Source organism: Antechinus flavipes, chromosome 6 (genome assembly GCF_016432865.1).
Source record: "Antechinus flavipes isolate AdamAnt ecotype Samford, QLD, Australia chromosome 6, AdamAnt_v2, whole genome shotgun sequence".
NCBI classification, from domain to species: Eukaryota; Metazoa; Chordata; class Mammalia; order Dasyuromorphia; family Dasyuridae; genus Antechinus; species Antechinus flavipes.
Genome location: NC_067403.1, coordinates 180,382,536 through 180,406,035, shown reverse-complemented (window position 1 = coordinate 180,406,035; position 23,500 = coordinate 180,382,536). Strand labels below are relative to the sequence as shown.

The window sequence follows — 23,500 nt, the reverse complement described above, 5'->3', positions numbered from 1 at the left end:
ATTTCCTACAGATAATTCTTTGTGAGATTCTAACTGACATACTGTGAGTGTACAAAAGTAGCACTGTTGTTTACAGAGTTGAAGAGAAGTCAACAGTTGTTGATTGGAAGTGACTGTTCTTTATGGAAATATTGAACATTATTATATAATTAAATTAAATATTATTAATATTGATGTTTAAACTTATTAGACAAGGGATTTTGAGAAAGAGAGAAAATGAAAAGAAGTTTTCCCTTTTATTTTTCAAACTGGGGTGGGAAAGATTGTGCCTTTCCACTAATTTAGGAGGAAATATCAGGCTCTATCTCTTGAACTATCTTAAAACCTCAGAGTAAAAATTAAGGCAAGGAATCAAACAAGCTGAAGTGTGGGAATTTAGTTATGACCACAATACATTCACAGCTATACTTGGAATAGTTACCACTAAAACTGACACTACAATCATTATTTTGAAATTGTTTTTTCCTTGTGTTAAGCTTTTGCTTTGTGAATGATTAGTCTATAATAGCTTAGTGCCAGTCTTATTTCTTGTAGGAATTCCTAGAGTTCTTCAGTTAAATAAAATTATTTCTCCTGAAAAAATATACTTACTTTTACTGGATGGGTAATTCTGAAATTGGTTTCCCTAGATTCCTTAGTATATAATATTATAGACTCTTCTATTTTTTTTCTTAGATGAAAAATCATGATAGATTTCTGGTTGTTGATTTTTATTTTGTTTTTTAAATAAAATATATCACATTTTTCTTCCTGGCTTCTTGCAATATCCTCTCTCTGTTGATGACATTTTGGAGTCTAATAACAGAACAACTGTGTGAGTTAAACTTGATATTCATCTCTTTTAGCAGCTTATGAATTGCATGGATTTGTTATGGATACTTTAGAGAATCTTCATACATGATTTTGGGAAACAAAAACATTTTTCCTTTAAAATTTTCTAGAGCAAAATAATCTTCAGATTTTCTATGTATTTTCTTTACTTCTATTACATTCATCGAACCTTACAGTTGTGTTGATTTTAAAATGTGAACTTATTGGTTCCATTGCCACCTGCCTATTTATCTTCCATGAACACAATTCTATTCCTCAGAGACACAACTATTTTATCACGATCTGCTAACAAACAATTCAAGCTGCTGAGTCTCCTGGTTGTCCTTTTGTGTTCTTCCCTTACAATTTTCATCTCCATAGATTCAAGAGCTCCTTTAATTCTTTTAATGAGCTTGTTGCTAGTGTTGAAATGTAGTAAATGTATTTTCCTTTCTGGAGTCCTTGATAATATTATTTTCTTATATTCTTTTTTATCTCCTCTTCAGTTTTCACCCTTTATAATAATTAATCACACTAGGGCTTTTTGGTTTTGTCTCTCCATTTTTAAAGTCATTTTTTTTTTACCAAGAGGAAATTTTTGTTTTCCATGAAGATTTTCTGGATTGTCATTTTCCAGTGTCCTATTTATTGCTATTTTTGACATGATAAATGGGAACTGGGCTCTCTTTTATTCTCTTCCTTTCTTATCTAATAGCAGAAGTAAGACCTGGTGAGTTGAAGTGACTTACACAAGTGATAAATAGGAAAAGCAAGATTCAAAACTTAGATACTCTGATTTTTAATTGGTCTAACTTTGCCTCAAGTCAGTCTGTCTCTGTCCCTATTCTGTTCCTCTGTCTTTCTGTCTTTATCTCTGTTTCTGTTTCCTTCTGTCTGTCTCTCCTTCTGTTCTTACTCCAAATCATATTCATATTTCACTCAGTTCACAAAGCCAGTTTTCTAAAACACAGATCTGACAACCACATCCTTTTCTTACTCAGTAAGCTCCAATAACTCCTTATTATCCTAAAGATAAAAATAGATATATTCTGTTTGGCATTTAAGGCTCTTCATATTCCATGTGCTTCCTATCTGTACAGTTCTCTTATGTTTCACTCCCCTTAATTTTACATTCCAGCTATAATGGCTTGCTTGCTGTTCCTCATGCATAGAACAACTCATCATCCAGTCCCTGTGCATTTGTATGGGCTCTCTCCCAAACCTGGAATGCTCTTTCACCTCCTCTCTGGCCCTTCTTTTGCTTGGCTTTCTTCAAGACAGAATGCTAATCCCATCTTTTGTAGAAGGCCTTTCCCAGCCTGCTAATGTCTTCCTTTTTGAGGATACCTTCTATTTTCTCTATGTGTGCTTAGGTGGCTAGAGAATGGCTAGAGTGACAAGCCTGAACTCAGGAAGACTCATCTTCCTGTGTTCAAATCTGATCTCATTCACTTACTGGCTGTGGTGACCCTGAACATTTAATTCTGTTAGCCTTACTTGCCTCTCCTACAAAATGAATTGGAGAAGGAAATGGCAAAGTACTCCAGCATCTTTGCCAAGAAAACCACAAATGGGGTCATAAAGAGTTGGACACAACTTAAACAAATGTAATACAATCATTGTTCCTCTGATTAACTTTCCTTATTAGCCCACTACTTAAATATTTTCTAAACTTGCTATAGTTTTATAGTAAGGTAGTGCATATTACTTTTGAGCCCACATATTTAGAAAAGTGTATTAATGTATAAATTGAAAATATGAATTTCAGCTTTTTACAAAATTAACTTACTGTTAATGACTGAAGCTCTCTGGTTTCCTCTTCTGCTGCAGAAGCATGATATGATAGAACCTATACAGTGTAAACAAAAAAAAAAAAAAAAAGCAAAAAAAAAAAAAGATACTACATAAGTGAGATGCATATGTATTTATAGATTATAAATTCCACTTCTAAATTTGAATCCCATCAAAATGTCACTGGACAGTTAATTAGACAGTTTCAGGGACTTTTCAATGTGCATATAAGTTTAGTTGGCTTTTTCAGGTAAGAAAAAAGAATCCCAGGCATTAAATTTCTTTTTTTTTCCCCAGAAATGGAAAAGTTTGTTCCTTTCATGTTTAAAGAAAACTCTCCCTCAAGTTTCTAATTTTGATATTGTTGACATAAGAGCTACAGTGTTTAGACATAAGACAAGAAGAAAGTATCTATTGGTTGAAATTTGGCCAGTGATTTTTTTTTTGGTTCATTTTTTCTAATACAAAATCTAAACACGCACATATCTATCTTTTAATCATTTTTAGCTGTAAATTATGAGAAAAACAGAAAAGGGGAAAATTATTAGCTTTATTTTTTGATTAGACAAGAGCTATTTTTATACATGTCTGGTTCTTCTGTTCTGCTCCTTTATTGCCCTATGTCTCGTTTCTTCATCTGTAAAATGAAAGGATCAGACCAGAAAGCCTCTGACATCCTATGAACCTTTCAACTGCTAAAAGGCCGTCTGTGGAAACTCAAAACTTACTGAGACATAAATTCAGAGACTCCTCAAAGTTATGACTCACGCTGGTGCTTCTCAGGCTAAATGATAGCCTGTATCACAGGTGGCTAGAAGGTGCAGTGGATAGAGCATTGCACTTGGAATCAGGTAGAACATCAGATAAACTGCGTGACTCTGGGTAAGTCACTGCTTCAATTTCCTCATCTACAAAATAGACATAATAGTAATATCTACCTCCCAAAGTTGTCATGAAGATAAAATGATAATATTTGTAAAGGGCGCTGTAACCCTTAAGGGGGTATGTGATAGTAGCCAACATTTTTATGGTACTTAACATGTATCAGGCACTGTGCTCAGCATTTGATCTTCACAATGATGGGAGGTAGGTGCTGTTATTACCCCCATTTTACATATGAAGAAACTGAGACCAATAGAGATTAAATAATTTGCTCTTAAGTATCTGAAATCAGATTTGAATTTGGGTCCTCCTGACTCCAGGCCTGGTGCTCCATCCACTGTACCATCTAGCTGCCCCAAATATAATAGATATAAATTCTAGGTAATCTTATTTTTTCTCCCACAGGCCATAGCAGGGACTTTAATTTCCTATTGATCAAAGTGGAAGTATTTCATTGTAATATGGGTATGACATATGGGTCTCTCAAGCTGGCTAGAGCTGGGATTTCATTGATATAGGGAACTTCTGGATGAGAAAACTTCCTGTGCAAAGGAAAAGGCAGGGTGACACCAATTCTGCAATTTTAAATCTTGGCGAACAGGCCAGAACATTGAGGTGTGTGACTTATTTAAAGGCAAAGAACCAGGCTGAGGGGGAACTGAACCTGGGTGTTCCTGGCTCTACTATGTGGATCCATTATGTGCCAACTGCTTCTCATTCCGATATAAAGAGGACTATAAAGAACAGTTGCAATGTAATAATACTACTAACAAATAAAAATATGCTGGGCAAGTTCACAAAGAAAAGGAGTTGCCTTGCAGTTAATTTCGAATCAAAGTGTGGATTAATAATGAGCGTATTCAGTAACAAACTAGAGAATGTGAATTCTTACACTGGCTGGGTCTGATCAGAGTCTTCTACATTCATTAAAATCTGGCTCAAATGCTGCCTTCTCCACGAATCCTCTCAGACCCTCCCTTCAGTTCATAAGTAATGTCCTTGACACTCACAAAGCATATTGTTCCCCACTTCATAATAGTACTAATCACTGAATACTGTGCTTTGTTGCTGTTGCATAATTTCAGTCACGGCTGACTTTTCATGTCCTCATTTGGGGTTTTCTTGGCAAAGCTATTGGAGTGATTTGCCATTCCCCTCTACAGCTCATTTTTAGAGATGAGGAAATGAAGCAAACAGGGTGAAGTGACTTGCCTAGGATGGCACAGTTTTCTTGGCAAAGATACTGGAAAGGTTTGCCATTTCCTTCTCCAGCTCATTTTGAGAGATGAGGAAACTGAGGCAAACAGGGTTAAGTGACTTGCCCAGGATCACAACTAAGAAGTGTCTGAGAGAGAATTTGAACTTATGAAGATGAATATTTCTAATTCTAAGCCTAGTGTTCTATTCACTGAGCTACTCCTACTGTGGTTTAGTGTTTTCTAATTACATAGGTTTGTACTCACATTCCTACTAGACTAAATACATGTGGGCTGAGTTCCCTGCTTTGTCTCTAGCTATTGGATCACCCAGAGTAAATACTCAATAATTGTCTGTTGAATAAGTTAGACCCTTTACCCCTGCCTAATCTGCAAACAATAATGATAACAGCAAGCTCCTTGGGGATTTCAGAATACCTTATCCACAGCATCTCCTTTGAGCCTTACAGCATCCCAATGAAAGAGTAACTTTACTCGTATTAATTGTTTTCATTTTACAAATGAGGCAACTGACACCAATGAGAGTAAGTGACTTGACCAGGATCCCATAGCTAGGACATATCAAAAGTAGAATTTGAACCCAGGTCTTCACATCTAGCTCATTGTCTACTTTATCATGTGACTTCTAAAGTGAAGAAATTGAAAGACAAACAACTTTGAAAGACTTAAGAATGCAGATCATTCAAACCATGATTCCAAAGGATTCATAGTGAAACCTGCTGGCCAATTTCTTTTATAACCTAGTATCTAGTCCCCTCATTATCATGGTGGTCTTTTTCTGGGCACACTCTAATGAGTTACAGCTCTTCTAACTGCCTCCAGACTTGGCCATCTACCCTCCTTGGTGATAACTCTACAATGAGACCAACTCAATGACTGATGAGTCCTGACCTGGAACCTTTATTGTTAAATGTTCACTCTCCACTACCAACTCATTGGCCAGCCTCCTTCACACTTCACTGCCTGGCCCCTGGGGAAAACATTCTGTCCAAACTCATTCCTCAGTCATTAAGGTACTCCCACCCCATTATACTTTCCTCACCCCAGTGATTCTGAGCCCCCATCTATTACTGCACATCCCTGTTCCTGGTCCTATAACTCTTACAATCCCAATGACTGCCCCACCCCCAATGTCAGATTCTGTGCTACCTCTCCTTCTACTGTGTTCTTTGAAATTCCTATTCCAAAGTTAAGCTTGCTTTCTTAAGATTTCATCTAACTTTCCTTTCTTATGCTCTCTATATCCTGGCTCCCTCCCATTCAGTAAACTGCAGTGGCTTTCTATTATCTCCAGAACCAAATTGATTATTCTCTGTTTGTTTGATGTTAAAATCCCTTCATAAGTTAGCTGTCTCCTACCTTTTCAGATTTCTTGTACCTTGTTCTACTTCACACACTCTTGTGATTTATTTATCACACAAGACATTCCATTTCCTAATTCCAAGCATTTTCAGAGGCTCCCCACCACCCTTCCTGGAAGTTTCTCCTACTTCTCTTTTCCCTCCTAGTTTTCCTAGGTTCCTTCAAGTCTCAGCTAAATCCCACCTTTTGTAAGAGGCTTTTCCTGGCCTTCCTTTTATGATCAGTGTCTTCCTTCTCAGATTACTTCTGGTATATCTTCTTTGTAAATAATCATTTTCAGTGTGAGTTCCTTAAGAATATGGGCTGTGTTTGTCTTTCTTTGTATTCCTAGAACTTGAAAGAGTGCTTGGCCCAGAGGAGATATTTAATACATGCTTGTTCATGTAATTTCACAGAATGTGGTAGTCAGAACAAAGTCTAGTAATGTTCAAAGCAGGAGCAGGACACTCACTCTTTGTTATTCTAGACTCTGTACTTCTCCTAATTAATTGTTTGAATGCTCCTTTCTAGAGCTAAAGATTTTGTACTTCAAAGGGTCATCTATGGAGCAAATAATAAAAATATGAATGAAATCGGGAAGCAGCAATGGTAGAAAGATGGTCTTGTGGTCAGGAGGGAGGTCTGTGTTCAAGTCACACCTCTGACTTTTACTGGTCATGTGATCCTAAGGAAATCACTTGAGGTCTCAGGGCTCAGGGCTTTAGATAACTCTCAAGAACTGAACAGAAAGTGCAACCTGCTTGGGAAAATGAACTTTCTTCACCATAGAATCTCCTTTCTAATGAAATCAAAGCTTTTGTCTTAATCCCTAAAATACAATTAAAATCATATTTATAGGATTAAAGTTCTCAATGCCAACTAGAGAAATTTTGAGTCTTGGCTGGTTTCCATTGACAAAATGAGGAAGGACAAAAGGTTTTCAATGTCAGCACTATCCTATTTTAGAAACAACTGTCCTCAATGATCTATTTCCCCAACAAACTGTTTATTTCTCTTGGGTCTGGACTTAATATTCTATTACAACATGAGTGCCTCTGGGAAGACTTTCATTTCAAGGGGTAGTAAAATAAAATTGACACCACAATTAAGCAATATTCCCTGCATCTTTTCATCTTGTGAGAACAACTCAGCCCCAGTGTTCAGCTTGCTCCTCATCCAGGTAAGTGGTAGTTGAATCTTTAGGTTCATATCCATTCCACAGATATGATAATAGACATATGAAAAACTGAAAACTTAAAAAAAAAACTATATCAATTAACCTCTCCATTACATTAGATTTTTAATTAAGACTCATTTTAAAAAGAGAAGAATCACTTTCAGATAATATATTCAGGACATGGCCTACAAGATGAAGGGCAATTGAACAGTCTATATAGAATAAATGGGGATAGTCAAATGGCACAGCAGACAAAGTGTCTGAATTGGCACCAGGAAGACTCATCTTCATGAGTTCAAATCTGGTCTCAGGCACGTACTGGCTGAGTGACCTTGGGCAAGTCACTTAACCCTATTTGCCTCAGTTTCCTCATTTATTAAGCAAGCTGGAAAAAGAAATGACAAACCCATTCTGATATTTTTTGCCAAGAAAACTCTAAATGGAGTCACAAAAAGTCCAAAATGACTGAAAAATAACTATCCTCATATTGTTGTAAATTTGGACATTCATTTATCTACATAACAGAGCATGCTGGCCTGCTTGTTCAGGAATGCATCAAGGGACATTATCGGCTAAGAAAAAGAAAACCTTCATCAAGATTTTAAAAAATTAACAAGTCTTTTTTTTCATTCTGCTATTCTAATATCTATGACAACTCATTTTTCATGTCTTATGAAATAAGAAAAACAGAGAGGAGCACAGAAAGTCTGGAGCCAAAGGACTTGGATTCAAATCCCACATCCTCCAAATCAAGACCTTCTTCCTTTAAGAATCTCAATTTTTCTAATCTATAAAATAATCTGTAAACATAGCTGTAAAATAATCTGTAAATCAAAAATAATAAATTAAGAATCCTGCCCACCTCATGAGATTGGTTTGGAACTCAAATGAAAGAGTGGCTATGACAAAGCTCCAGCATCCTAGAGATGGCATCCTAGAGGGACAGCACTGAGTCTATCTGTGTCTTCTGAAAAGGCAGTGTGTCACAGTGGAAAGAGGACTAGATTTATAACTAGAAGCCCTGATAACCTAGCTCTGTTTCTTATTCTTCCAGTGGCCTTGGCAAACCACTTCATTTCCTGGACCTCAGTTTCCTCTTCTGTAAATAAGGAATCAGAACCAAATATTCTTTAAATCCCATTCCAGCTCCTCAAGGACCAACTGGGGCTGACTTTTCTGGTATATCCACTACAAAGACAGACTGAGGTCACCCAAAAATTCTATTATTAATGTGTTAGTATTATTGATATGGAAGTTTTAATGGCTAAAGGCTAGACCTTGACCAAGTCATTTAAATTTTGCCCGTCTCAGTGAGCAGTGAATTTCCTAGGTCTTATCCATTCAGTAATAGATGGTCCACTATCTGCATAGATAGGAGTTCATATGTAAGGAGGACCCCTTGCAGAAAAAATCAATAGCTCTTCAAATATTCCCTTGTAAGTCCTAGGAGTGGAACTCTGAGAAAGCCCAACCAGGCAATCTAGAGATGAGATGAGTGAGTCCCACCATTTGCAAGCTCACCTCCAAAGTCACCATCTGCTTAGCCATGGCTCTCTCTACTGCTTCATACATCTGGGTATTCTGGATTCCTAATCCACAAAAGATGACAAAAGCTTCCAGAAACTGCTCGTCATTTCTGTTGAAAGGTTTGAATTTGCTGGAATTCTCTTCCATCTTATTAACAAGCTGGCAAACCCCTATAAAAGTTAGAGAAGTTGGGTGAATGTCACTGTTAATATTAAGTTGATTAATAATAGCAACAATGAGCAGTGGGGGGAATATTAGGTTGGGTATCAGGAAGATGAAGGCTCAGACCCTGCCTCTGTCACTAACTAGCTGCATTGCTATGAGCATACGATATATATTTATCTTTCTGAGCTTTAGGAAGTTCTTGAAGATGAAGAGCTATAGGTGGGCTGAAATCTGAGCAGGTGGAGGTAGATTTTTATGAATTCAGTTTTATTTGATTTTTGGTTCTGAATTATTTCCCTGCCATCTCCCTTCCATTTACTATTGAGAAGGCAAATAAAACAAAACCAATTACAAATACACACAATTACATATATTAAAGTAAAAAAATTATTATGGGGGGAAGGGAGGGAACTAAGGAGGGAGAAAAGGAGATAGAAAAAAAGAAGAGAGAGGAAGAGAAAAAGGAAGGAAATAAGAAGAAAAGGGAAGAAGATAAAAGAGGAAAAAATTTGCCTCAAAATGTAGTCTTTTATCTCTCTCTTTTTAAAATTTTAATTTAATTTTATTTAATAATAACTTTGTATTGACAGAATCCATGCCAGGGTAATTTTTTACAACATTATCCCTTGCACTTGTTTATGTTTCGATTTTTCCCCTCCCTCTCTCCACCCCCCCCCCAAGATGGCAAGCAGTCCTATATATGTTAAATATGTTGCTTATCTCTCTATCTAGCAGTGAATAGCATGTTTCATTATGAGACTTTTAAAATTGTGTTTGGTCGTTATATTGAACAGAATTCATAAGTTTTTAAAGTTGGCTGTCTTTATAATACTGATGCTACTGTACAAATTATTCTCCTAGCTCTATTCATTTCTCTCTGCATCAGCTCATACAAATCTTCCCAGGTTTCTTTGAAACTATCTCTTTCATCATTGCTTATAGTACAATGGCATTCCTTTACATTCATAAACCATTCCCCAGTTCAGCCATTCCACAATTTATGGGCACCCTTTGGCTTCCAATTCTTTGCCACCACAAAAGGAGCCGCTATAAATATTTTTCTACATATGGATCCCTTTCCTCTCTCTTTGAAAAATGGAGGTAGTTTTCACCTGGGGAGTTCAAACACAGACTAAGCAAACCCTTGATGCTCTAAAACAGACTGTTAACTATTGTTGTTATCATGAAGTCCTACATTTTTTCTCTACAAAGATTCAAAGTCTCTCAACAAGCAATTGTTATTGGGGTATACTTGTATAAAAATAAACAAATCAGAGACTAAAATTTAGAATATAACAGCTTCCACCTGGTCCTAAATTGCAGTCTGATTCTATAGAAAATCTTAAAGTATGCCTTTCTTCTTGATATAGAAATAAATTCTGGACCACTAAAGTCCCTAAAGATAATCTGTTCTTTCAAGACTAATTAAAATTTGTCTATTTTCCAAGAGAAGAATTCTGAAGCATGTCAGAAGAGAGGAACATGAAGCTTGCCCTTGACTACTTAGAGCTTATGTCAAACAGAAAATCACAACTATGATAGACCAGTATGGCGTTCTTCATAACCCTACAGTTCAAAGTTAGACCTAAGAGTTCCACAGAAACATACCAAGTACACACAATTTTTATTGTTGCCAATATGTAACACTTAAGGTAGGACAGTTAGGGGGCACAGCGGATAGAGTACCTATCCTGGAGTCAGGAAGATTCGCCTTCCCAAGTTCAAATCTGGCCTCAGACACTTCCTAGCTGTGTGACCCTGGGCAAATCACTTAATCTTGTTTATCTCAGTTTCCTCAACTGTAAAATGAGCTGAAAAAGGACATGGCAAATCACTGCAGTATCTTTGCCAAGAAAATCATGGAAGAGTTAGATATGACTGAACAACAACAAATACTAAAGAAAGTTTAAGTAGCAGCTAAGTCTGACAGCTTTAGAAGGCCATAAGGCAAACAGCTCACTACAAAGAGGAAAAAAAAATATTCATTTCCCAGGGATTAGAGGCTGTACAATAGTCCAGGATCATGCAGAGCATCTTGGGAGAGAATGGTCTAAATTATCTTATCTATTAAAAAAGGATACAAAGACTCTTCAGGGCCTCTGTCAGCATCTTTAAAATAACTATTAAGCATTATCCTGTCTCCCATGTTTTTCCCATGAATCCAGAAGATCAGAGCAAGAGGGTACTTCAGAAGTCATTAAGGCTAGCTCTGTCCCTGAATACACATGTCTTCTACTTCAATCCCAATAAACAGTCATCCAGCTTTTACTTGAATTCCATGCCCCTGCCCCACTTTATTGCCCATTCCACTCTTCTGACCAATTTCCTTTCTCCCTCCCTTTCTCCCTCCCTCCTCCTTTCCCTCTCTCTTCTCTCCCGTCTCCCTTTCTTCCTTCCTTCCTTCCTTCTTTTTCTTTTTGTATCAAACAAACATATGGACCCCTTATCAACATATGCAAATTTCTTAGATAAATACAATAAAATACATAGAATATTAAAGGAAACCAATTACAGTGGAATACATTGAAACAGAATCCAATGCAGTAATATTCCATTAATATCCTCTTTCATTATAACTGTCTTGAAATTTAGGATGCCAAACCTGAAAACTATTGATTAAGCTCAGTGAAAACCATTCAGTGTTTGACCAGTAAAAAAGCAAGAGCTTGTTGTTAGCAGGGGAAAGGGAAATTAAAAAGGAGGGAAGAAAGGAGGGAGAAAATAAGAATTTACATAGTACTTCTTTGCCAGGCACCATGCTAACTGTTCTTTAAAAATAAATCAACAAACAAATATCATCCCATTTGATCCTCACAACCACCTTGGGAGATAGATCCAGTTATAATCCTGATTTAAGGGGAAACTGAGGCAAAGAGGACTTGCTTAAGATAACAAGGAAACATTTGAGGCCATATTTGAACTCAGGCCTTCTTAAATCCAGGCTAAGCTGTTCCAATGTATAACCACCATTTTCTACAAAGCCTAAATAGTAAGACAATGGTTAGAAATTTTATCCTTCTTCCTATGTTCTATATATGGCACACTGCTATCTCACCAAAAAAGAAGAAAGTTGCTTTAGATGCTCTGCATAAAGCCACATATCCTAAGTCTAAGAGCTAGAAGACAACTAGAACACATGTAGCAAGACCTTATCTTCCAGGTGATGGAAGAGAGGTCAAGAAAAGTGAAGATGAATATTTTGCAGGCCAATTTTAAACTATTAGAGCTATATGAAAGAACACTCTAAATCAATAAGAGAAATGAAAATCAACATAAGCCTGAGGTTTCAGCTGACACCCTACAAGTTGGCAAAGATAACAAAAACTGAAATAGTTGTTGGAGAGGCTGGAAAAAGGCAGGCACAGTAATGCACTGTTGATGAACTGTGAATTAGTCCAACCATTCTGGAAAATATCACTACTCTTTGAGCCAGAGATTTGATTGCTAGACTCTTACCACAGCACAGAAAAAGTTAAAAATAAAGGCTTCCTCTTCACCAAAACAATAATCATAGCAGCACTTGTCTCAAAGCGATGAACTAGAAGCCAAATAGATACTCATTGATAGAAGAATGTTATAAATAAATACATAAATGCAATGGTATATTACTATGCTGTCAAAATGATAAATATAGCAATTATAGAGAAACACTGTAAGAGCTAATGCTAAATGAAATAAGAAGAACCAGGAAAACTACCTTATACAATGACTAGATGAGAGTTAATGGAAAAAAACAACAATAAAGCCACTGACACTGAAAACTACAAAATCACAGTGGTAAGAAGCTTGGATATCCTTTGTCTTCTCCACTCAATCGTCAGTTTCTTTGTAGAGATGGAAATGTGGAACATTGTATATGCTATAATTTTTCAATATACTAATTCTGCTGAATTTCTGGGTCCTTCTCTTCACTTAAATTATTTTTTTTTATTATAAGGGATGATTCTCTGGAAGATGGTGAAAGAAGATGGATATATTAGGAAATATGGGTGATGAACAAAAGAGCTATGAATAAACCTTTATTTTATTTTTTAAAAAAGAGGAGTCAAAACTGAGTCATTGTGGTTGGGCCTAATTAAATAACTCTCTAATCACAGGAGTAAGAATGTTGTACAAGATAGAACACTAACTTACTAAACCCGTTGGATAGCTAAGTGTCACAATAGTTAGAGTATCAGGCTGGGAGTCAGGAATATTTATCTTCTCAAGTACAAATCTGGCCTAAGACTAATTTGTGACCCTGATCAAGTGACTTACTGCTGTTTGCCTCCATTTCATCATCTATAAAATAAGCCAAAGAAGGAAATGGTATTCCAACATGCTTGCCAAGGAAATCCCAAATAGGGTCATGAACAGTCAGACATGACTGAAAAAAATAATAACCTGAATCCCTGTCATTTTGAAAAAAAAATCAGTTTTTAAAATTAAATTATTTAATCCTTGTGGACAGCCTTCAAGGTTCCTCATATGTGAAATGAGTAGGTTGGATTAAAAAAATTTCTTAGCATCTTTCTACCTTTAAAATTCAACAGTTCAGTGTCATCACACAGGACATAACAGGATTTAAGAAATTCAGCATTCACTAACTTATCAGTAAAAGTAAAATTAGGCTATCCATCCTTCTTTCCCAGGGACAATACAGTGGCTCAAATGCTTCCTATCACCCTCCAGAGAAGTGCCAGTCCTCTGCATAAAGTCTCTTTAATAAAGTTTGCTTATGCTCAACATCATCTTAAGAGGAACTGAAAAAACCAAGAATCTTCAGTTTTCTGGCCCAAACAGTCAGAGAAATCCTGAGCTTCAAAATCTCTATCAAGACACAACATTTCTGCTCTTTCTGTCTAAGAGATCTTTTTCAGTTCATTGTAAGACTGGAGCCTGCTTTGATGAGTATGATGACTCAAGGTCAGATGGGTGGCAAAAAAGATTTTCCAGAGCCAAAGGGATTCAGTTCTGCAGAATTTCCATTTTAAAACAACAATAATAACAACTATTTGTTGTTTAAAAAATTCAATTGCCTTGGGTCACCCCAGCTCCAGAATTTTGTGACATCATTTGGCATTTGTTCACCTTTAATTGGAATGAGGTCAGTTCCTTCTGTTTCATAATTTTATAGAAGAAATCAATCCACTGGGTATTCATGCACACTAGCCTATTACAGGAAATAAATATAATGTGAATCTGACCAGAGCAAAAAGGAAATTATAGGACAGTTTTTTTTTTTTAAAGAATTGAACCTTTGGTTTCCCAAGAAGAGACATGGTACTTTTTAAGAAACACTGGAAACAAAAAAAAAATTCATTATTTCTTAGGTCAAACCGTATCAAACCAGAAGCAATGGGAATTAAGAGAAGGTGTCAGCTCAGAGAAAGACAAAATTTATTATCAATAAGGAAAAATTTCCTAATATTGTGAAGCTAGACAGAGTTGGTAGGAGGAAGATAAATAAGGATGGTGAATGGTCCTAAATTGGTCCCACAAAATGGTCCCATAAGAGAATCAGTTGAAAAAAAGGAATGTTTTCAAGTACTTGAAGAATATTTTTATGTGGAAGAGGGATTAACCTGGTTCTGACTGTTTATTGAGGGCAGAACCAGAAGCAATGGGTAGAAATTATTCTTTAAAAACTTTCCAAACTAACAGAGCTGTCCTTGAGTGGTTGGATTTCCCTAAAAGTCAATGGATTCTCCATTGTTGGAGGTTGCAAAGCTGAGGCTGAATCATCTCTTTTGTTGGGCATGTTATAATGGTGACTAACATGAGCTATTGAGTGGATGCAGCCTCTTAGATCCTTTCCACCTGATATTCTAATGCTCAGTGTCCTTGTACTCACCCATGCCCGGGACACTAGTATGACATTGTATGGAATAGACATCTAATTAGCAATAGCTAAAGTTACCATGTTCCACGGAGCCATGAAGAGTTAGACATGACTGAACCAAATTATCAGAAGAAGACAATTAATATTTGTATGAGCTAATAATAGGTAAAGTGGAATTCAAACATTCCTGAAGTGTAATGGGAAAACAAAGGGACCAGAACATAGTTCTAAAATGGAATTGAAGAAGGGCAGCTCTGTTATAAGCTTATTGTGCTCTGTTTTGAAATGGGCATCAAAGAGTCACGTAAAAGAGCATGAGATTCGAGGTCAGAGGACTTTAATTAATATCTGGATCTAACTGTTGTGTGTTAGACAAGTCATCTCCCTTCTCTGGGCCTCAGAGACTTACTGCATAAGGCATTGGGCAACATGATCTCCTGCTTCATATCCCAGCTTTAAATGTCATCTCTATTGACTCTGACCCACTCCTCAGTTTAGCTAAGCTGCTAAAAGTACAGGTACAACATTCATCTGCAAACTGGAATTTTCCTTCACAATGAATCTAGAGGCATAGATGATTAAAAGTTCTACACCCTCAGGTATTAGCTAGATTTGGGGACTAGGAATATCAGGGAGAAGAAAGAATGAGGATTAGAAAATGTGGCTTAGGGTTTATATAGAAGTGAGCTAGAAACCATTTTCTCTCATCTTCATATTTTGTAACCACAGCATAAGGAAACTAGCATGTAGGAAATAGAGCAAAGAATGGAAGAAGGCAGGAAAAGCAAAGATGAGACAAACAGAGGAAGTGAATGTGAAATTGGATGGAGATTTCATGGTAATGGGTGAGAATACTGCATCACTCAGCATCTTAGCATCTGGCATGGTGCACATAGTAGGCCCCTAGTAAATGCTTCTGGGTTGATTGATACAAGGAGAAGGTCCTTTATAATTTCACTCAGATGAAGCATTAATGAACAGGCACTTGGGGTATGAACCAGCTATCCTAATGGGTACTTTCACCATTATTCCATAGAGTGAAAGACTCAATCAGAAAATTCTTGTTGAAACCTAGCCTCAGAGACTTATTAACTGTGAGATCCAATTAACCTCTTTAACCTCTGTTTGCCTCAGTTTACTCAACTGTAAAATGGGGAAAATAATAGCAATCTAGTTCCCAGGGTTATTATGAGGATAAAATAAGATAATATTTATGAAGCGCTGTTAATCTTTAAATTCTATATAAATGCCAGATTATTATTGTCATTGTTATTGTTATATCTGTTAATGATGAAAAGAATATGAGAAAGGGAGAAGAAAAGTACAGAAAAGCCCTGCCACTCAATTTTTCTGCCATCAATTCCACGGAAACTCCATGTTAGAATTATATGCTAAAGTCCACCTGGCACATGCAAGAGATACCAACAAGTAATGGGAAAAGTGTTGCATGTAGAATTAAGAACACACATTTGTTTCACTCCTTTATCTTACATTTATTATGTGGAAATAAGGGACTTAAGCTGAACTTCAATATCTGCAGAAATGCTGCCATAATACTTAAAGATTCTTAACAACAGGGTGGTTAGGAAGAGCAAATGAAATGTTATATGTAGAACAAAAGTTTTAAACCCTATGTAAAAGTTATTGTTCAGTTATTTTCAGTCATGTCTCATTGTTACTTCATTTGGGATTTTTTTTGGCAAAGATACTTTTCTATCTCAAGCTCAATTTACAGATAGGGAAACTAAAGCAAACAGGGTTAAGTGACTTGTCGAGGGTCACACAGCTTGTAAGTATCTGAACTCAGGAACATGTCTTCCTGACTACAGGCCCAGCACTTTACCTAGTTGCCCACATAAAGGTGATCTATTATTAAATAATTATTTCTCTTTTTCTTGTCTTTTCAAATGGTGATCAGATAGCAATTATCTTGACACAGCAATTATTCTTTAAATTTAATGTTCTGCTGAGTGTGGAGCATAACACAGGATTTTCACTCTTTTGTGGCTATTTGCTTGAATTTTGTTTTCTTTCTCATTTATTTCCTTTTTGATCTTATTTTTTCTTGTGCAACATGATATTTGTGACAATATGTATAGAAGAATTAAACATGTTTAACATATATTGTATTATTTGCCAGCTAAGGGAGGAAGTGGGGAAAAAGGAGGGAAAAAATTTGGAACATAAGGTTTTGCAAGAGTAAATGTTGAAAATTATCCATGCATATGTTTTGAAAATCAAAAGCTTTCATAAAAATTAAATTTAATGTTCTGTGGACTATTACATAAGTGCATAAAACAATAGGGGGGAGTAACTGTTTATTATTAGGTCACATAAAAATGACATGCTATGAAAGAGTTGTAGATCTACAAGTATGTTTACCAGGGAGTTTGAATTCCTGGTTAAATGGATTAACACTTACAGTATCATAAATTTAAAACTGGAAAAGACATTAGGGATCATCTGGTCTAATAGCTTCATCTTTTTGTTGTTTGCCCTTTGTTTTCAAAGAGACCATGACAGGAGGGAGGTAATCCATGACATATATAAGCAAGGGAGGGCTCACTCTCTCTTCCAGTCACCTGGGTCCAGTGGTGAGATAGAGATAAAAATGACTGGTGATCCCCAGATAAAGTGGGAGACCTTGGCCTTTCTAAAATAATGTCTTTTCCAGGTCTCAGTTTGTCTAAGGCAACACCCATTCAGTGATTAAGGCTAGATAAGAAATGAAGCAAAGAATGGCCTTTTTTATCTGGTTAAAAAAGAAAAAAGGAAAGTTTCTTTGGTCTAAGATCCTCATTTTACAAATAAGGAAACTGAAGCCTCAAAGATCACAAGACTAGTAACTGGTAGAATCCAGATTCAATTTCAGGTTTTTAGCTCACCAAACTGTTTTTTTTTTCCCCATCAGACCACACTGCTTCTTATATCATAGCCCCAAAAGACCACTTCAGAAACGTTTTGTTTGTTTGTTTATTTTAAATCACATATGTGAACTATAGGTGGTATTCTGAGGAGGAAGATTCCTTTTTTAAATACAGAAAAAGATCTCATTCTTTCAGTGTTACATACGGTAAAGCTTAACTTATTTGTTAAAGACCTAGATGATTTCCAGGAGTAGCTTCTCTGGTCATTTTAGTCATTTGGCTGAGTCACAAATAGATAGAAGCTTTCTGCTTCTTTTCCACAGTTTGTCCCCAAATCCCAATTACTCTTAAAAAGTGACTAGACAAAATGAGGCATTGTATATATTTTCTCCACCACTCAAAATGTAATGTTAATTAACTCCTGCTTGAATGAAATGACATAAGATATTGAATACTTTCCAAACAGCTAATAAACACTAACTTTGCTAACAAGAGAAATACTAACTTTTTTCTCTTATGACCCTGTAATTTTGCTTAAGAAATTTTTACATGACCTGGAGTACATATTAAACATTAATTTAATAAATGTAAGATTAGGCTTCAAAAGCTCTAAAAGTTTTACCTCAGCTTGGTGATACAGCAGACAGATAACTGGACCTAAAGTTAGGAAGAGATGAGTTCAAATCCAGCCTCAGATACTTAGCTGTGGGATCCCCGAACAAATCACTCAACCTTTTGTGACCTTAGTTTCCTCATTTGTAATATGGAGCTATAAACATTACCCACCTCACAGAGCTACTAATAAAATAATGTATGTAATATAAGTACATTTTGTAAACCTCAGATTGAAGGAAGTTAACTGACTTTCTCAGGATCACAAAAAAAGTAGGAGGAGTTGGGATTTTTATCCTAGTTGATGGCTGCAGACTCCATGTTCTTTTCCTGAGGGCTTCTTAAATCTTCCTAATTAGTTTTTCTTTCTTATGCATTTACCAGGAGGAATGGATTGGATCCTTGGGAACTTGAGTTTACTGAGAAAAATTGGTATTAAGACAATTTCTGAGGCAGATATTATTTATTCACTAATTTGCAGTGGCTTCCCTCTCTGGGACTATATTCTTTCACACAAGAGTTTCCCCTAAGTAAAATTAACACAGTATTCATATGGAATGAATGCCTTTAAAAATAACTCCAAGCTTTCTTTTGGAAGACTGCCAATCAGAAAATTAGAAGTAATAGTCTATATTCAGGGCAGCTCAGTGGTACTGCAATGGATAGAGCATCGGGCCTGGAGTCAGGAAGACTTCTTTTCAGGAGTTCAAACCTGGCTTCAGACACTTACTAGCTGTGTGACCCTGTTATCTTCTTCTCCAGCTCATTTTACAGATGAGGAAACTGAGGCAAACAGGGTTGAATGACTTGTCCAGGGTCACACAGCTGGTGTGAGGGCTTCTCAACCTTCCTTGTCTTCCTGACAAGTTATATGACTGAGGGCAAATCACTTAACCCATGTGAGATTCAGTTTTCTCATCTGTAAAATGGGAATAATAATACCGATCTCTCAGATTGTTAGGATAATCAGCACTTAGCAAAGAAAATCTCAAATAAGGTTACAAAGAATCAGACATGACTGAAACTAATACACAACAAAATCTATATTCAAGGGATATTTTTTATATTGCATTCTTTTTTTTAAAGAATATTACAAATTTTCGATAATTTAATTCAGATAGAGCATTGGTTTTGGAACCATGAAGATTTGAGCCTAGGTAAGTCACTTGACCTCCAGATGTTCCAGCTATCTCTAACATTAGAAGTGGCAGTCAGTACTAACCTGCAGAGGCAAGGGACTGTCCTTAGAATGGAAGTTATTTTTTCCCCCAATGAAGAAAATTCTAGATCCCCTATCTCTTTCTCTCCACATAAAGACTGTGTCATGAAGCTAATATACTCTCTAACTCAGTCTTTAAAAAATGTTCTCTATTTCACTGGCTTTGAGTCTCTTTGTTTTTTGTTTTTGTTTTTAAAGGCTTAAAGAGAAGATTCTACCAGTGTTCATAAAGGGTATTTCTTCATACAGGAGAGTTCCCTATGTTAGGATTTCTTAAAAACTTTTTTCTCTTATGACCCTGTAATTTTGCTCAAGAAATTTTTACAGGAGTAAATAAGCATATAAAATAGGCATACAAATCTAGCACTTACTGATAATAAATCATAATTTCGTGACCTCCACATTCAATTATAAGATTTCCCATGGGGTCACGAACCACAGTTTAAGAAGCTATATAGCAAGGAAAAAGACTCTGTAAGACATATCACATCCTTCCAGTGCAGAAATATCACTGGTTTGGAATTGCAAGGATCATCTAATCCTATTCATTTTATAAAAGAAGGAACTGAGGCACAAAGAGTTTTTGAGATTTTTCAATGTTTTTAACTAATATTAGAATCAGTTTCTCTACTTGTTTAAATGATTACATTCATCATAGAAATGAGTTCTAGGCAGTACTCCCCTGTTTGGTTCCAGAGGGCAAGTATTCAGAGAAATCAGTAGAACTTACAGGGGAGATATTAACAAAATTTCTATGAAACAGAAAAAAGAAGTGTCCTAGTACTGTCATGAAATTTCTTCTCTCTGTATCTCTTTCTCTCTCTGTGATGCTTAGTCTGCCCCTTAGTCTATCATAATAGAATTAATCTACAACCCATCTATATCTTAATAGATGTCTTTTAAATTTTAATACATTTAAATATATTTTTATATAAAACTTTCATTTCTGCATTTACCCCTACCAAGCAAATCATCACATATATGCAAAAATAAGAAGGGGGGTGGGGAAGAATTCAGCAATTCTGGGAGAGAGATGGGAAGAGTCAGAGTTCTATGATGAGTAGAAGAGGAGGGTCAGAGTACAGGTAGTACTATTTCAACATTTCTCAGAAGACTCTAAGACTTACTGACTCAAGTGTGACCCCTAAGAAGAGTCAAAGAGAATCCATCTCCCTACCCTTTCTATGGAGGCTGGCAGACTATGGGTGTGGAAGAATGGATATAATGACAGTACTGGATCAGTTACTTTTGCTAAATTCTTTTTTTTCCCTTTTCTTATTTTGGGATGGCCCAATGGGTAGGGATAAACGTAGAAATGAAAGTTACGTTAAAAGAACCAGGTCACTACATGACTTTCCAGCTATTTCCAGTCACACCACACTAGCATATATATAAACATGTGCTCATGTGTGCGCACACACACACGCATACACACACTCTTCCCCCACCCCAACTAGAAGTCCCTTTTCTTTCTCTATTAGAATGCAAACTTCTTGAGGGCAAAAATTATCTTTTTTAAAAAATATATATAATAAGTACTTAAATGCTCATTCATTTATCCATTTATTCATTCATGAGAGCAAATATCTGAACCTAGATTTGGGGACTGTAAGTCCCACATTCTATCCACTAATCCTGCTTGTAATACGACAGACAACAGATACAAGCATAGGGTGGGCTGCACTAAGATGAAGGAAAGAAGTTTTTCCTGGTACTAAAACCTCACTACTTCAAGAATCGCATGAGGTTTTGGAGATGGGACTGCTTCTCCCTTCTATGAGCCAATCCTGAGTTGACATGGCTGAAAAATTCATTGCTGGGACACCAACATGGTGAAGAATATTTCTGAAGTTAGCTGAGCTTGTTCTCAGACTAGACACCCAGATAGTGGTCATGAGTCTGGCTCTGGAGGGTCTGCCAGGGCCACCTACATGGCATGATGAAGAGGGAAGTCAGTAGACTCTGACACAGATCAGATCAAGATTTATGCTGTAAGAGAAGGAACAGGGGGTGAGTACAAAAGGCATTACCTATCACTTTGTTCTTCTTTCCATTTTTTATAGGTGTGCAAAGCAAACTTCTAATGGGCTGGTGTAAGTTTCCTGTGTTTTCATTCTATTGAAAAAACACACATACACACACAGACACAGACAAGATGGTAACAGACCAGAGAAATCAAGTCAATAATTAGTGTCTGTAAAAGTATTTATGTCCCCTGACATTTTCCACTTTTATCACCTCAGGATCCCATTAAGACACAGAAAACGTACAAATGACTGAATGGCCCATTGATGAATATGCACTGAGAAATCCTATCACACTGAGTTTTTATAGCAGAATGACACCTGCTAGTCCATTTCATTTTTGCATGTTGAACAAGTTCTGAATAATGGATTATTAATAGCATCCACCCATGTGCACTATTTAATACTGGCTTAGCCTTATACATACTCCTTGGAAACATCAAATACGGAAGAAAAACTGTCAGAGAGAGTAGGAATCCCAGGGGGGCCTGCATTTTCATTATCTGGCCACACTACAGGGGTGGTCGGTTTTCTTTACTATTCACCTGGTTTACAGTGACATAACTGACCCAGACCACTGTGTTTTCCCTGACTTGTTAAGCAGCAAGCAGTCAGCCCAATTCTGTTCTTGAACAGAATATCTGTGGCTCCTAGGTGATGGATAATGGGAGATGTCATGCTCTATTGTGATGTATTTTTGATATGAGGTCTAATAACATATGTTATGAATTCAGTCTTTAAAGTTAATCAATACATGGCACAGATATACCAAAAAGCAAAAGGGTTCATGTGGGGTTAAGGGCAGAAGAATATTAAAGAATTAATCACAGTTTGTGGCCTGGAGTGGAAATCTGGATAGGGGCAGCAAGGTGATGCAGTAGATAGAGCACTGGGCCTTCAGCCAGGAAAATGTGAATTCAAATCCAGCTTGAGACAATTACTAGCTGTATGATCCTGGACAAGTCACTTTACCTCTCTCTGGGTCATTTACCTCAAGTGTAAAACAGGGATAATAATAAGCACTTATGTCACAGAGCTTGAAATGGTCAATTGTAAAATGCTTTTCTAAGCACATGGTAGGTGTTTAATAAATGCTTATTTTCTTCCTTCTTCTGTATGTTTTTTTCATCTTTCCCTCATTTTAATTAAAAATTGGCTGACACATTCCAGGCAGACAAGCATGACCCTCCTTGCTTAGCTCAGGGAATTCACTGATCACAAACCTCATGCTAAAATCTTTCTGTGGCAGCCAGTTCATTGTAACAATAAGAAAAGAAATATGGGCTGTATAAGAAACATTCTCATGTTACTTTAAGACTAAATTCCATTTACTTACTGTCCAGGGAAATCTCTTGTCCTTATAGACATCAGGGATATTAAGAGGTTCCATGGTGTCTCTGACATAGCGAGCATACATGTAGTTGATTCTATTCATATCTCCATCCCTACTAAGAAACAACAAAAAAAATTTTCTTTACCATGATGAAATGTTGGAGACAAATTTAAACCACTGCCAAAGGCTTATAACCATTTGAAAGAATGCACTAAGACAATAATAATAATAATAATAATAATAATAACAATAATAGAAATACACATTAAAATACCTTGGACTCTCCCCTCTCATCTAGTAAATGGACCAAGATGACAAAAGAATGGAAATAATCAATGCTGGAGGGGCTGTAGAAAGATGGGCATATCAAAACACAGCAGGTGAAGCTGTAAATTGGTCCAACCATTCTAGAACACCAATTACCTAAATGTTTAGGTCATCTGACTTAGAGAGCCTCTTCTTCAAGGAAGGTCAGGGGTCATTTGACTCAGTGAATCTTTTATTTAAGGATGGTCAGGGATTCTTTGACATCTCCAATGTATTTAACGCTATTGACACCTTCCTGCATATTCTCTCTTCTCTGGGTTTTCCTGAGACCAATCTCTTCTGGTTACCTATGACCTATCTGACAGCTCCTTATCATGCAGCATCCTTTGCTGGCTCATCATCCATCATTCCCCTTAATTGTCAGTATTCCTCAGAGTTCTTTTAGGT

General features: G+C 36.5%; 1 protein-coding gene across 3 annotated transcripts in view; it reads right to left on the bottom strand.

The window, feature by feature from the left end:
* Positions 1-23,500, bottom strand: part of PDE5A (phosphodiesterase 5A) — a 194,408-nt gene that overhangs the window by 66,580 nt on the left and 104,328 nt on the right. For 2 of the 3 annotated variants that reach the window (XM_051966434.1, XM_051966436.1), the window contains exons 8-11: positions 22,790-22,901; positions 21,460-21,544; positions 8,740-8,915; positions 2,600-2,659 (exon numbers count right to left, since the gene is read on the bottom strand). In XM_051966434.1, coding sequence (XP_051822394.1) covers positions 2,600-2,659; positions 8,740-8,915; positions 21,460-21,544; positions 22,790-22,901 — 433 coding nt within the window. The remainder of the gene's footprint in view (positions 1-2,599; positions 2,660-8,739; positions 8,916-21,459; positions 21,545-22,789; positions 22,902-23,500) is intronic. The other variant, XM_051966435.1, reaches the window with a different exon arrangement.